The 14,918-nt window shown below is 41.2% G+C and overlaps 1 protein-coding gene and 1 long non-coding RNA gene across 2 annotated transcripts in view; one reads left to right on the top strand and one right to left on the bottom strand.

Moving 5' to 3' along the window:
- LOC139763019 (uncharacterized) overlaps positions 1 to 14,918 on the top strand; it is a 72,398-nt gene that overhangs the window by 16,744 nt on the left and 40,736 nt on the right. The gene's annotated exons all lie outside the window — the stretch shown is intronic.
- LOC139762898 (uncharacterized) lies at positions 189 to 14,403 on the bottom strand. The gene is made up of 2 exons (XM_071688134.1): positions 14,200 to 14,403; positions 189 to 2,341 (listed from the first exon to the last, which is right to left on the bottom strand). Exon 2 carries the CDS (start codon positions 2,316 to 2,318, stop codon positions 393 to 395), a length of 1,926 nt encoding a protein of 641 aa, XP_071544235.1. The 5' UTR covers positions 2,319 to 2,341; positions 14,200 to 14,403; the 3' UTR covers positions 189 to 392.

Genomic DNA, 14,918 nt, shown 5'->3' with positions numbered 1-14,918 from the left:
CGTTGATAATGTATATATATATATATATTATTTATATATATATATATATATATATATATATATATATATATATATATATATAAACCACTTATTTATCATTTTCGACCTTCTGTCACGACGGTGTAAGGGCGTGAACTCAACCAGCTGCTGGGTATCGCTGGGAGAAACTCAGGATAAAATAATATAAATTATTTATATAAACTGAATATACAAATTTTATTGCAGAGTATAAATGGGTTGTTCTCTTCTATATCTCTCCCCCCCTTAACAATGCTTAAGTTAAACTCCCCATTTATAGTATTGCTTTATATATTATTCCCATTTTTTTTCTAAGATTGAGACATGGACGAAGACATTAAAAGAAACAAAAAACAGGATTTTTCTTCTTTGGATTATTTACAGAAAAAATCTTGTGGTTTCGACGTTTTCTGTTGCGTCGTCGTCTTCTTGGGTTTGAGGAGGGATGAAGTAGTGGGTCGCCTACGCCTCTTTTTCTTCTCTTTCTCGGGGGGTTTCAAGGAGTCCCCTCCTCCGGTGCTGGAGGGGGGGTTTTCGGTCACAATGGACACCCCTGGGGTCGTGCCATCCGGGAGCTCCGGGACAATGTAGATGGTCAGGTCACACCCAGTACACACGGCCGTGATCAAAAACGTCACCACGTTGACCGTAAACCTCGAGGGACACAGGAGGGTGTAGCACATTGGACATTCCTCGATAGCATGTTTCACCACGTAGTAATACCCGTTGGCTGGAGTTTCCACGAACTCGGTGGACATGATCTCTTCTTCTTCTTCTTCCTCTTCTACCTTCTCTTCCTCAGGGACTTCGACGGGTGGGTTAGAAGAAGCCTTGGGTAACTTCTGTTTCTTGTCCAATCTCTTCTTCTTCTTCGTCTTCGTCTTCGTCGTCGTCCACGTCTTCGAGGTAGAGTCTCGCCTCTGGGTTAGCAGGTCTTCGGTTCTCGAGTCGCCAGCGACTTCGACGTATTCTATAGCTTTCTCGAGATGTTCGAGGCTATAATTTTGAGGCAGTAACAAGTCTCCAATGTCCTCCTCAGCAGGAGGGTGCGAGGAGGAGGAAGCAGAGGGTGGTTGTAGTGGCAAAATGGAAGCTTCCAATCTGTCGGAGTTGTCCATTTCGCGTAAGATCTTCTCGCCCGTTCTGTGGTGGTTTTTGGAGCTGTGTGCTCGGTTATTTTCCAAAATGTGCGCCGCCGTCCATCTCGCGTCCTTGATTAACCTCGGGTGATCTTCTGTCGATGGTGTGTTGGTGTTGTTGTCATTGGTTTCTGAAGGGGTGGAGGCTTTCATCCTCTTGTGTATGTAGTCGAGGTCAGACGTGGTGGTTCCTGTGTTCTCTATACGATTAACGAGAATGGAAGGCAAGTATTTCTTACATTTGGCAATCGCTGCTTTCCACGGATCTTTATTTTCCAAACTCCTCATTTTCCCTATGTAGAGCGACAGTTTCACCAGCACTTTGGAAGGGAAGAGCGAGCCGGGGATGTGTGTCCCTTGGCACATCAGAGCACCAACGAAGGTAAATGGGTCATTCACGTACTTCAACTCATGGTCGCACGAGTGCTTCTTCATGAGCGTGTCCACCGTCAACGCCTGGAAACTCCGACAATCCAGGAACACCTGGTTACAAAGGTGACACCTGATTGGCCCGAAGAACAAGTGCTCTTGGAAATGGACTTCTTTGACCCGTTTTTGGCACAGGAAACACGTCAAGGTACTGATGACCGAGGGACATTTTGATTTGGACTTTTTACTCCCTTTTGGAACACCTGAACCCAAACTGTTCTGACGAGACTCGTTGGCTTGTTGAGAAATAGCCTCTCGTTTGGTCGTTAGCTGAGGCTGTAACCTAATTAACCCTTCGGGTCCCTCACGGCTTGTGTGTTGCGTTGGAGAAAAAGTCGAAGTTCGACAGGTTTTTACGGTAGACTCTTGTGTTTCCTTTCTTGCAGATGACTTTAAAAGTAGATTATTATTCTTTTTGAAGACTTCATTGTTATGTTCAGCACCCTCATTCACATTTCTAGTGGAAGACAATCCACTTTTCAGTGTCGGTTTCTTGTGTGGTGCGCTAACCAGCGAATGGGAATACTTTCTCTTCAGTTGGTCATCGAACTCGAAGTGGCAGTTCTTTCCTTGAAGTCCAAAGTCCCTCTGGACACCAAGGTCTCTTGAAGGTTTTGGTTGATAAAGTTGTTTAAAATACCTCTCTTCTTGGACATGGGACTTGGGTAGCCAACACCAGGAGGCTGCACATCCGACAGATGGGGTTGGGTACACAGCTGAACTGGCCATCATAACCAAAACGTTTGTGATTGGTTCTGAAAAGCAAAGAAAATGTCCAATTAGGAAACAGGGGTGGAAATAGATCACATGGGCACAGAAGTTGTCACAGGTTTGGAAGAGAGTGTATATATAGAGTCCATGATACACAGAAAAGGCATAGGCAAGAACGAGAGATCTTGCTTCCCATCTTCCTTCGATTCCAAAGATAGGCTTAGATCCACCTCTTGTGTGTGTACAAGGAGAGGGGTGGATGTGGATGTGGTATGTGAGGATGTACTGAAATGGTTTGGACATATGGAGAGGATGAGTGAAGATACAGCTGCGTGTCAGGAGTGATGGTTGGGGGGAGGGACGAAGACTTTGGAACAAGAAGCTTTGGGGTATCGGGATCTGAATATCCCCCGGGAGGTGATGGGCTTGCATAGGATAGAATAAATGGGTTTGATGTGGTATATGGGGACTGACGTGCCCTCACTGTGCTGAGCCAAGGCATATGAAGTGATCAAAGTATACTATAGAGGTATATGATAAGGATTGACTATATACACCAACGAACAGGTGTATGCAAATGAAGTTGTTTATATATGAGAGACTAGAGATGTGTGTAATGTATTTAATAATTCATATCAAGTCTAAAACTCAGTTCTATGTTTCCCTCTTACGTTCAGTCCTCAAATGTATATTTCCAAATACCTCCCTTACCCCTCCCCCCCCCCCCCCCCCCCATTGTCCGGAAGACATACTCCCATTTATCGATTCATCTACTTTTTTGTGGGGGAGAGGAAGATAAACTGAAGAACATGGGTTCGAAGCCCAGGGGGGACGTCAGGACCGTGTTTACCTGGCGAACACTTTTACTTCACCACACACACACACACACACACACACACACACACACACAGCTGGTGTTACCACCCCAACCCATCATGGTTGAAATTTTCAAACGAAAAAAATTTAGTTCTCCAGGTCCAAACAATTATCGAAAATATTATATTCATGGCCAATAGAATGCCTCTCTCTCTCTCTCTCTCTCTCTCTCTCTCTCTCTCTCTCTCTCTCTCTCTCTCTCTCTCTCTCTCTCTCGGGGTATGGCAACCAGGTATATACATGTCACACACAAGAGGACACCTGGCATATTCCAGGTATATCTAATGTTCTATTCAGACACCTAAAACACATACAAACAGTATCCATCAAACTCATGAATGATTGAACTAAACACCAGATAAATGATAATGCGATAACGCAGGTGATAAACAACCACTTAACACCACCTTACACGATAGAGTTGGAGACAATAAAGATCTTGAAATTTATAGATAAAGTCTTAGATAAGAATAAAAATCTTGAAATTTATTGAAATGTATGGATAAAGTCTTAGATAAGAATAAAGATCTTGAAATTTATTGAAATTTATAGATAAAGTCTTAGATAAGAATAAAAATCTTGAAATTTATAGATAAAGTCTTAGATAAGAATAAAAATCTTGAAATTTATTGAAATTTATAAAGTCTTAGATAAGAATAAAGATCTTGAAATTTATTGAAATTTATAGATAAAGTCTTAGATAAGAATAAAAATCTTGAAATTTATTGAAATGTATAGATAAAGTCTTAGATAAGAATAAAAATCTTGAAATTTATAGATAAAGTCTTAGATAAGAATAAAAATCTTGAAATTTATAAAGTCTTAGATAAGAATAAAGATCTTGAAATTTATTGAAATTTATCGATAAAGTCTTAGATAAGAATAAAAATCTTGAAATTTATTGACAAAGTCTTAGATGATAAAAACCTTGAAATTTATAGATGTCTTAGATGAGAATAAAAATTTTGAAATTTATAGATAAAGTCTTAGATAAGAATAAAAATCTAGAAATTTAAAGGTAAAGTCTTAGATAATAAAAATCTTGAAATTTATAGATAAAGTCTTAGATAAGAATAAAAATCTTGAAATTTAAAGGTAAAGTCTTAGATAAGAATAAAAATCTTGAAATTTATAAAGTCTTAGATAAGAATAAAAACCTTGAAATTTATAGAAAAGTCGTAGATAAGAATAAAAATCTTGAAATTTATAGATAAAGTCAGATAATAAGAACCTTGAAATTTATAGATAGAGTCTTAGATAAAAATAGAAACCTTGAGATTTATAGATAAGTCTTAGATAAGAAAAAAAATCTTAAAATTTATAAAGTCTTAGATGAGAATAAAAATCTTAGAATTTACAGATGTCTTAGATAGGAATAGAAGTCTTAAAATTTATATAGATAAAGTCTCAGATAATAATAAAAACCTTGAAATTTATAGAAAAAATTTGGAAAAAAATTGACAGGTAAGAATAAAAACCACGAAATTTATAGAAAAAATTTTGAAAAAAAAATTGAACACCAGATTTTTTCTTGTTCTCACCATACAAAATGGACACCAGATTTTTTTCTTGTTCTCACCATACAAAATCCACAGAAAGAAGAAAAAAGAAAGAAAAATATCCATTGTTTGCGAATGGGGATAAACTTATTCCAATGTTTTCACAATGCATGCAAATTTCAGCACCACCACAGCCCTCTTAAGGATCACTTCCCACTGCAATGGACTCGTAATATGGTCCTTAATGTAGATTTATATATTTTTTTCACCCCTGTGGGAACCAAACCTCATGACAGAGAAGTATGTGTTCACCCAAAAGTAAACTCAGTAATAAGTCTTACAAAATTCTTATCATTTTTTATTTGAAACGAGACATTGCAAAATCGTGCGTTCTCAGGATCCACACACACACACACACACAACACACACACACACACACACATATATATATTATATATATATAATATATATATATATATATATATATATATAATATATATATATATGTAATACTTAATCGCTGTTTCTCGCGTCATCGAGGTAGCGCCATGGAAACAGACGAAGAATGGCCCATCCACACATGTACATATATAAATATTTACCCCGTTTATTCATAGGAATATATACATAAAAGTTCATGCACGCACATATAAATACATATACATATCAACATACATACACATACATATATGTATATACACATGTACATATTCTTACTGGCTTGCCTTCATCCATTCCAGTCGCTACCCCGTCCCACAGGAAACATAATCGCTATCTCCTGCTTCATCAAAGCAGCGCAGTCATGTGTAATGTACCGAAACCACAGCTCCTTATCCACATCCAGGCCCTGCACACCTTTCCGTGGTTTACTCTAGACTTTTCACATACCCTAGTTCAGTCCATTGACAGCACGTCGACCCCGGTATACCACATCGTTCCAATTCACTCTATTCCTTGCACGCCTTTCACCCTCCCGTATGTTCACGCCCCGATCGCTCAAAATCTTCTTCACTCCATCTTTTCACCTCCAATTTGGTCTCCCACTTCTCCTCGTTCCCTCCACCTCTGACACATATATCCTCTTGGTCAATCTTTCCTCACTCATTCTCTTCATATTACCAAACAATTTCAAAACACCCTCTTCTGCTCTCTCAACCACGCTCTTTTTATTTCCACACATCTCTCTTACCCTTACGTTACTTACTCGATCAAACCACCTCACACCACACATTGTCCTCAAACATCTCATTTCCAGCACATCCATCCTCCTGCGCACAACTCTATCTATCGCCCACGCCTCACATTTTTTGCTTTCCGAGATAATGTTCTCGCCTTCCACACATTCTTCAACGCGCCCTCCCCCATCCTGTGACTCACTTCTGCTTCCATGGTTCCATCCGCTGCCAGATCCACTCCCAGATATCTAAAACACTTCACTTCCTCCAGTTTTTCTCCATTCAAACTTACCTCCCAATTGACTTGACCCTCAACCCTACTGTACCTAATAACCTTGCTCTTATTCACATTTACTCTCAACTTTCTCCTTTCACACACTTAACTAAACTCAGTCACCCATTTCTGCAGTTTCTCACTCGAATCAGCCACCAGCGCTGTATCATTAGCGGACAACTGACTCACTTCCCAAGCTCTCTCATCCACAATAGACTGCATACTTGTCCCTCTATCCAAAACTCTTGCATTCACCTCCCTAACAACCCCATCCATAAACAAATCAAACAACCATGGAGACATCACACACCCCTGCCGCAAACCGACATTCGCTGGGAACCAATCACTCTCCTCTCTTCCTACTCGCACACATGCATTACATCCTCGATAAAAACTTTTCACTGCTTCTAACAACTTGCCTCCCACACCATATATTCTTAATACCTTCCACAGAGCATCTCTATCCACCCTATCATATCCCTTCTCCAGATCCATAAAATGCTACAGATAAATCCATCTGTTTTTTTCTAAGTATACATATATATATATATAATATATATATATATATATATATATATATATATATATATATATACATAAAAGCTTTTCCCCCTTCCCCATCTAGACCACTGCATAGCCCTTGCCTCACCACACAGCAAGCCATGTTCACAAATCTCCTAAAGTGTAAATACAACACTAACCAAAACATATTTACTTTGTAATAAACCGGTAAACAAACATCTTTCATTAACCCACTCTGAAACACTTCACCTCCAAACCCACACACATACACACACATTAGAAACTGCACTCCCTAGACATGCAAGAGTTACACTTTGAAACTGCATTCCCCAGACATGCAAGAGTTACACACTTTGAAACTGCATTCCCCAGACATGCAAGAGTTACACTTTGAAACTGCATTCCCCAGACATGCAAGAGTTACACTTTGAAACTGCATTCCCCAGACATGCAAGAGTTACACACATTAGAAACTGCATTCCCCAGACATGCAAGAGTTACACACATTAGAAACTTGCATTACCCAGACATGCAAGAGTTACACACATTTGAAACTTGCATTACCCAGACATGCAAGAGTTACACACATTTGAAACTTGCATTCCCCAGACATGCAAGAGTTACACTTTGAAACTGCATTCCCCAGACATGCAAGAGTTACACTTTGAAACTGCATTCCCCAGACATGCAAGAGTTACACACATTAGAAACTGCATTCCCCAGACATGCAAGAGTTACACTTTGAAACTGCATTCCCCAGACATGCAAGAGTTACACACATTAGAAACTTGCATTACCCAGACATGCAAGAGTTACACACATTAGAAACTGCATTCCCCAGACATGCAAGAGTTACACACATTAGAAACTTGCATTCCCCAGACATGCAAGAGTTACACTTTGAAACTGCATTCCCCAGACATGCAAGAGTTACACACATTAGAAACTGCATTCCCCAGACATGCAAGAGTTACACTTTGAAACTGCATTCCCCAGACATGCAAGAGTTTCACTTTGAAAACCCGCATTCCCCAGACAGAAGAGTTTAAAACTTGAAACTTGCATTCCCCAGACTGCAAGAGTTTTCACACATTTGAAACTGCATTCCCCAGACATGAAGAGTTAAAACTTGAAACTTTCATTCCCCAGACATGCAAGAGTTTTCAACTTTGAAACTTTCATTCCCCAGACATGCAAGATTACACTTTAGAAACTGCATTCCCCCAGACATTGCAAGAGTTACACTTTGAAATTGCATTTCCCCAGACATGCAAGAGTTACACTTTGAAACTGCATTCCCCAAAACATGCAAAGTTCACACTTAGAAACTTGCATTCCCCAACATGCAAGAGTTACACACATTTTAAAAATGCATTCCCCAAACATCAAGAGTTACACACATTTAAAACTGCATTCCCCAGACATGCAAGAGTTAACCATTGAAACTTGCATTCCCCCGACATGCAAGATGTTACACACATTAGAAACTGCATTCCCCAGACATGCAAGAGTTAACACTTTGAAACTTGCATTCCCCAGAATGCAAGAGTTACACTTTGAAACTGGGATTCCCCAGACATGCAAGAGTTACACACATTAGAAACTTTCATTCCCAGAACATGCAAGAGTTTCACACTTTGAAACTTGCATTCCCCACAGCAAAGTTACACACATTAGAAACTTGCATTCCCAGACATGCAAGAGTTACACTTTGAAACTTTCATTCCCCAGACATCAAGATTACACACATTAGAAACTTGCATTCCCAGACATGCAAGAGTTAAAACTTTGAAACTGCACTCCCCAGACATGCAAGAGTTTAACACTTTGAAACTGCATTCCCCAGACATGCAAGAGTTACCACTTTGAAACTTGCATTCCCAGACATGCAAGAGTTACCACATTTGAAACTTTCATTCACCCAGACATGCAAGAGTTTAAAACTTTGAAACTGCATTCCCCAGTACAATGCAAAAAAGTTACAAAACATTAGAAACTTGCATTAACCCAGACATGCAAGAGTTACACACATTTGAAACTTTCATTCCCCAGACACATGCAAGAGTTTTCACACAAATTTGAAACTTGCATTCCCAGACATGCAAGAGTTACACTTTGAAATGCATTCCCCCGACATGCAAGAAATTACACACATTAGAAACTTGCATTACCCAGACATGCAAGAGTAACACTTTGAAACTGCATTCCCCAGACAGCAAAGAGTTACACACATTAGAAACTTGCATTACCCAGACATGCAAGATTAAAACTTTGAAACTTGCATTTTCCCCCGACATGCAAGAGTTTTCACACATTAGAAACTTGCATTCCCCCGACAAGCAAGAGTTACAACTTTGAAACTGCATTCCCCAGACAGCAAGAGTTACACACATTGAAACTTTCATTCCCAGACATCAAGAGTTACACCCCAATTAGAAACTTGCATTACCCAGAAAATGCAAGAGTTACAACACATTTGGGAAAATGCATTCCCAGACATGCAAGAGTTACCCCTTTGAAACTGCATTCCCCAGACATGGGCTTTGAAACTGCATTCCCCAGACATGCAAGAGTTACACACATTAGAAACTGCATTCCCCAGACATGCAAGAGTTACACACATTAGAAACTGCATTCCCCAGACATGCAAGAGTTACACTTTGAAACTGCATTCCCCAGACATGCAAGAGTTACACACATTAGAAACTTGCATTCCCCAGACATGCAAGAGTTACACTTTGAAACTGCATTCCCCAGACATGCAAGAGTTACACACATTAGAAACTTGCATTACCCAGACATGCAAGAGTTACACACATTAGAAACTTGCATTACCCAGACATGCAAGAGTTACACTTTGAAACTGCATTCCCCAGACATGCAAGAGTTACACACATTTGAAACTGCATTCCCCAGACATGCAAGAGTTACACACATTAGAAACTGCATTCCCCAGACATGCAAGAGTTACACACATTAGAAACTGCATTCCCCAGACATGCAAGTGTTACACTTTGAAACTGCATTCCCCAGACATGCAAGAGTTACACTTTGAAACTGCATTCCCCAGACATGCAAGATTACACTTTGAAACTGCATTCCCCAGACATGCAAGAGTTACACTTTGAAACTGCATTCCCCAGACATGCAAGAGTTACACACATTAGAAACTGCATTCCCCAGACATGCAAGTGTTACACTTTGAAACTGCATTCCCCAGACATGCAAGAGTTACACTTTGAAACTGCATTCCCCAGACATGCAAGAATTACACTTTGAAACTGCATTCCCCAGACATGCAAGAGTTACACACATTAGAAACTTGCATTCCCCAGACATGCAAGAGTTACACTTTGAAACTGCATTACCCAGACATGCAAGAGTTACACACATTAGAAACTGCATTCCCCAGACATGCAAGAGTTACACTTTGAAACTGCATTCCCAGACATGCAGAGTTACACACATTAGAAACTGCATTACCCACATGCAAGAGTTACACACATAGAAACTGCATTCCCAGACATGCAAGAGTTACACTTTGAAACTGCATTCCCCAGACATGCAAGATCACTTTGAAACTGCATTCCCAACTGAAATTACACTTTGAAACTGCATTCCCCAGACATGCAAGAGTTACACACATTGAAACTGCATTACCCAGACATGCAAGAGTTACACACATTAGAAACTGCATTCCCCAGACATGCAAGAGTTACACTTTTGAAACTGCATTCCCCAGACATGCAAGAGTTACACACATTAGAAACTGCATTACCCAGACATGCAAGAGTTCACACATTAGAAACTGCATTCCCCAGACATGCAAGAGTTACACATTGAAACTTGCATTACCCAGACATGCAAGAGTTACACATTTGAAACTGCATTACCCAGACATGCAAGAGTTACACACATTAGAAACTGCATTCCCCAGACATGCAAGAGTTACACTTTGAAACTGCATTCCCCAGACATGCAAGAGTTACACACATTAGAAACTTGCATTACCCAGACATGCAAGAGTTACACACATTTGAAACTGCATTCCCCAGACATGCAAGAGTTACACTTTGAAACTGCATTCCCCAGACATGCAAGAGTTACACACATTAGAAACTGCATTCCCCAGACATGCAAGAGTTACACTTTGAAACTGCATTCCCCAGACATGCAAGAGTTACACTTTGAAACTGCATTCCCCAGACATGCAAGAGTTACACACATTAGAAACTTGCATTACCCAGACATGCAAGAGTTACACATTTGAAACTGCATTCCCCAGACATGCAAGAGTTACACACATTTGAAACTGCATTCCCCAGACATGCAAGAGTTACACACTTTGAAACTGCATTCCCCAGACATGCAAGAGTTACACACATTAGAAACTGCATTCCCCAGACATGCAAGAGTTACACTTTGAAACTGCATTCCCCAGACATGCAAGAGTTACACACATTAGAAACTGCATTCCCCAGACATGCAAGAGTTACACACATTAGAAACTGCATTCCCCAGACATGCAAGAGTTACACTTTGAAACTGCATTCCCCAGACATGCAAGAGTTACACACATTGAAACTGCATTCCCCAGACATGCAAGAGTTACACACATTAGAAACTTGCATTACCCAGACATGCAAGAGTTACACACATTAGAAACTGCATTCCCCAGACATGCAAGAGTTACACACATTAGAAACTGCATTCCCCAGACATGCAAGAGTTACACTTTGAAACTGCATTCCCCAGACATGCAAGAGTTACACACATTAGAAACTGCATTCCCCAGACATGCAAGTGTTACCACTTTTGATAACTGCATTCCCCAGACATGCAAGTACACTTAGAAACCTGCATTCCCAGGCATGCAGAGTTCACACATTTTGAAAACTGCATTCCCCAGACATGCAAGAGTTACACACATTTGAAACTGCATTCCCCAGACATGCAAGAGTTACACCCTTGAAACTGCATTCCCCAGACATGCAAGAGTTACACTTTGAAACTGCATTCCCCAGACATGCAAGAGTTACACACATTAGAAACTGCATTCCCCAGACATGCAAGAGTTACACACATTAGAAACTTGCATTCCCCAGACATGCAAGAGTTACACACATTTGAAACTGCATTCCCCAGACATGCAAGAGTTACACACATTAGAAACTTGCATTCCCCAGACATGCAAGAGTTACACACATTAGAAACTTGCATTCCCCAGACATGCAAGAGTTACACACATTAGAAACTGCATTCCCCAGACATGCAAGAGTTACACTTTGAAACTGCATTCCCCAGACATGCAAGAGTTACACACATTAGAAACTGCATTCCCCAGACATGCAAGAGTTACACACATTAGAAACTTGCATTACCCAGACATGCAAGAGTTACACACATTAGAAACTTGCATTCCCCAGACATGCAAGAGTTACACACATTAGAAACTGCATTCCCCAGACATGCAAGTGTTACACATTGAAACTTGCATTCCCCAGACATGCAAGAGTTACACACATTAGAAACTTGCATTCCCCAGACATGTAAGTGTTACACTTTCTCCTCTACGCTCCTCCCACCGTTCCACCATCACGAGCAATGATCCAACACTAGATCCCTCAAGCCCAGTGTCCAATTTCACGTCCATGATTTTTCCACATTGGTCTTGTGCTCACAGTACACACAGAGAAACCTCAACCCATGTACGTGGCTGACTTCCTGAGCGCTGCAGTAATGCTAATGTCTAAAATGTTTGGACAATCACATGTTTACCAAATGGCGTCGTAGCTTCGTCTCTTCGATGTATATCAACTGACTGTTATATTTCTTTCTTGTGTCTCCCCTGATGATGATGTGATTATGACACGAGAGTGCACTTGTGAACTTTTCGTGTTTCATTTTCCCCGTGGACTCATAGGAATATCTTCATCACGCACAAAATTGTGATCCTTTCCAATATAATATATATATATATATATATATATATATATATATATATATATATATATATATATAATGTATATCTTTCTTTCTTTCATACTATTCGCCATTGCCCGTGTGAGCGAGGTAGCGTTAAGAACAGAGGTCGGGGCCTTTGAGAAAGAGATGATTGAGTGATTAAGGTCATATACCTCATCTCTAATCACCTAATTCATCATTCTTGGATGGTGTTTTACCCTCCAAACGACGAGAGTGTCATACAACTAGGAAATTGGTCGTTTCCAACCACCCAAACACTGATAGTTTAAGAACTTGGCTTCATCACCAACTCTATGACCCTTTTTGGCCAATCAACACTCAGTACCAACATATTTAACTGCTCGTACGATAGTTTGGCGTAGTTAGCACCCCCCCCATGTGAAAAGGAAAAAATCGATTGAGAACAGCATGGTTGTCCATTTTGGCCAATACAAAACACTGTGTGTATACCTACGCAACGCCGCCCCCCGTATATCACCTATGGTGTGAAAAGGAAAAAATCGATTGAGAACAGCATGGTTGTCCATTTTGGCCATCTCAATACCTAACATCATTCTGATGGTGTTTATACCTACCAAACGCCCAGTATCATACAACTAGAAATTGGTCGTTTCAACCACCAAAAAATCGTTGAAGACACACCAATGCTTGACCATTTTGGCCAATACAAAACACATTGTCGTACATATTCGATTAGCACCCCCCCACCCATGTGAAAAGGAAAAAATCGATTGAGAACAGCATGTTGTCCATTTTGGCCAATACAAAACACTGTGTGTATACCTACGCAACGACGCCCCCCGTATATCACCTATGGTGTGAAAAGAAAAAATCGATTGAGAACAGCATGCTTGTCCATTTTGGTCAATACAAAACACTGTGTGTATACCTACGCAACAACGCCCCCCGTATATCACCTATGGTGTGAAAAGCAAAAAATCGATTGAGAACAGCATGCTTGTCCATTTTGGTCAATACAAAACACTGTGTGTATACCTACGCAACAACGCCCCCCGTATATCACCTATGGTGTGAAAAGGAAAAAATCGATTGAGAACAGCATGCTTGTCCATTTTGGTCAATACAAAACACTGTGTGTATACCTACGCAACGCCGCCCCCCGTATATCACCTATAGGGTCATTCACAACAGACCGACCCCAATCGTATCATTAATGGTCTTTTAACACTCGCCTTGTTAGCACTGCCTTCCAGTTTCCCCCCCACCCCACCCCCCCATGCGAACGAGCCGGTCAGCAAGTCTAGCTAGCATTGCTGATTATGAATCACACCGCGGCACACTCGCGTATAGAAAACGGGCCCCGTGTGTGGACCCCAACTCACCATTAGTATTTATTATACATCTTATACTGTTCTTGTCTTCCCTACCTATAGCTATAGCTATAGAAACCTATAGCTATAGCTATAGATGGCTAATACATGGCCCTAAATCAATGGTGGTTTTTTACCATGCACCACAGCTCTTTTAGAGAAAGAGAAACAGAAAAAAGAAGTAAAATACTGTACGAGACGTGAAGGGGACACGTCTTAAAGTGTCCAAATAGGTCTTACCTTGTCACTTAGCTAAGGAGAAGCCTTGTGGGTTACGCCTCCAGTACCAACCACCATCATCAAGTTATCAGATTGGAAAAAAGGGGTGGGGAGGGGGGCCCAGTTTCTCGAAAAGCGAAACCCGAGGACCTCCCAAAAAAATGATCTACCATACACGACCCTTGGACCGTGGTCCTTCGCCCTGTGGCAATCACCCGTACACTGAGCGCGCGCACGCACGCCCGGATCTATATATACCGGCGTCCTCACCCCCCCCCCCCCCCCCCGAGCGCCCTCCTCCACCTCGCGCGCCCCCCCTACCGGACTTAGCCAAGCTGGTGCCGCTAACCAACCCGGGCGCGGGGGACAAACCCCAGCCAATGGGGGCGCTCGGTACAAGGCCTCCTTTTCAAACTCCCCCAGCGCTCATTGGCTGCTCCCACCACCACGTCGTCTCCTCCCCTCCCTTCCCCCTCTTTAATATGACGCCGCTGTGTTCCATTCCTTTGTTCGAGGCTGTTCGAAACCCCGCGCGCAGCTGTACACCAGCAGCGCTTGGCAGCTGTGTTCGCGACAAGTGCTCGTCGCTTCGACCAATGCGTCAGAGTGTGGGCGGCTTACGTACTCCCCCCCTTTCTTCTTCTCACCCCCCGACTTTTCTTTTACGTGACATTTTAACGTAGAGTGAGTTTTGAGAGGAGTGTCTCGCATATTGAGAGGTTTTGGTCTGGTAACGTTTA

This window comes from Panulirus ornatus, chromosome 45 (assembly GCF_036320965.1).
Source record: "Panulirus ornatus isolate Po-2019 chromosome 45, ASM3632096v1, whole genome shotgun sequence".
Classification (NCBI taxonomy): Eukaryota; Metazoa; Arthropoda; class Malacostraca; order Decapoda; family Palinuridae; genus Panulirus; species Panulirus ornatus.
This window is presented reverse-complemented; position numbering and strand designations above follow the sequence as displayed.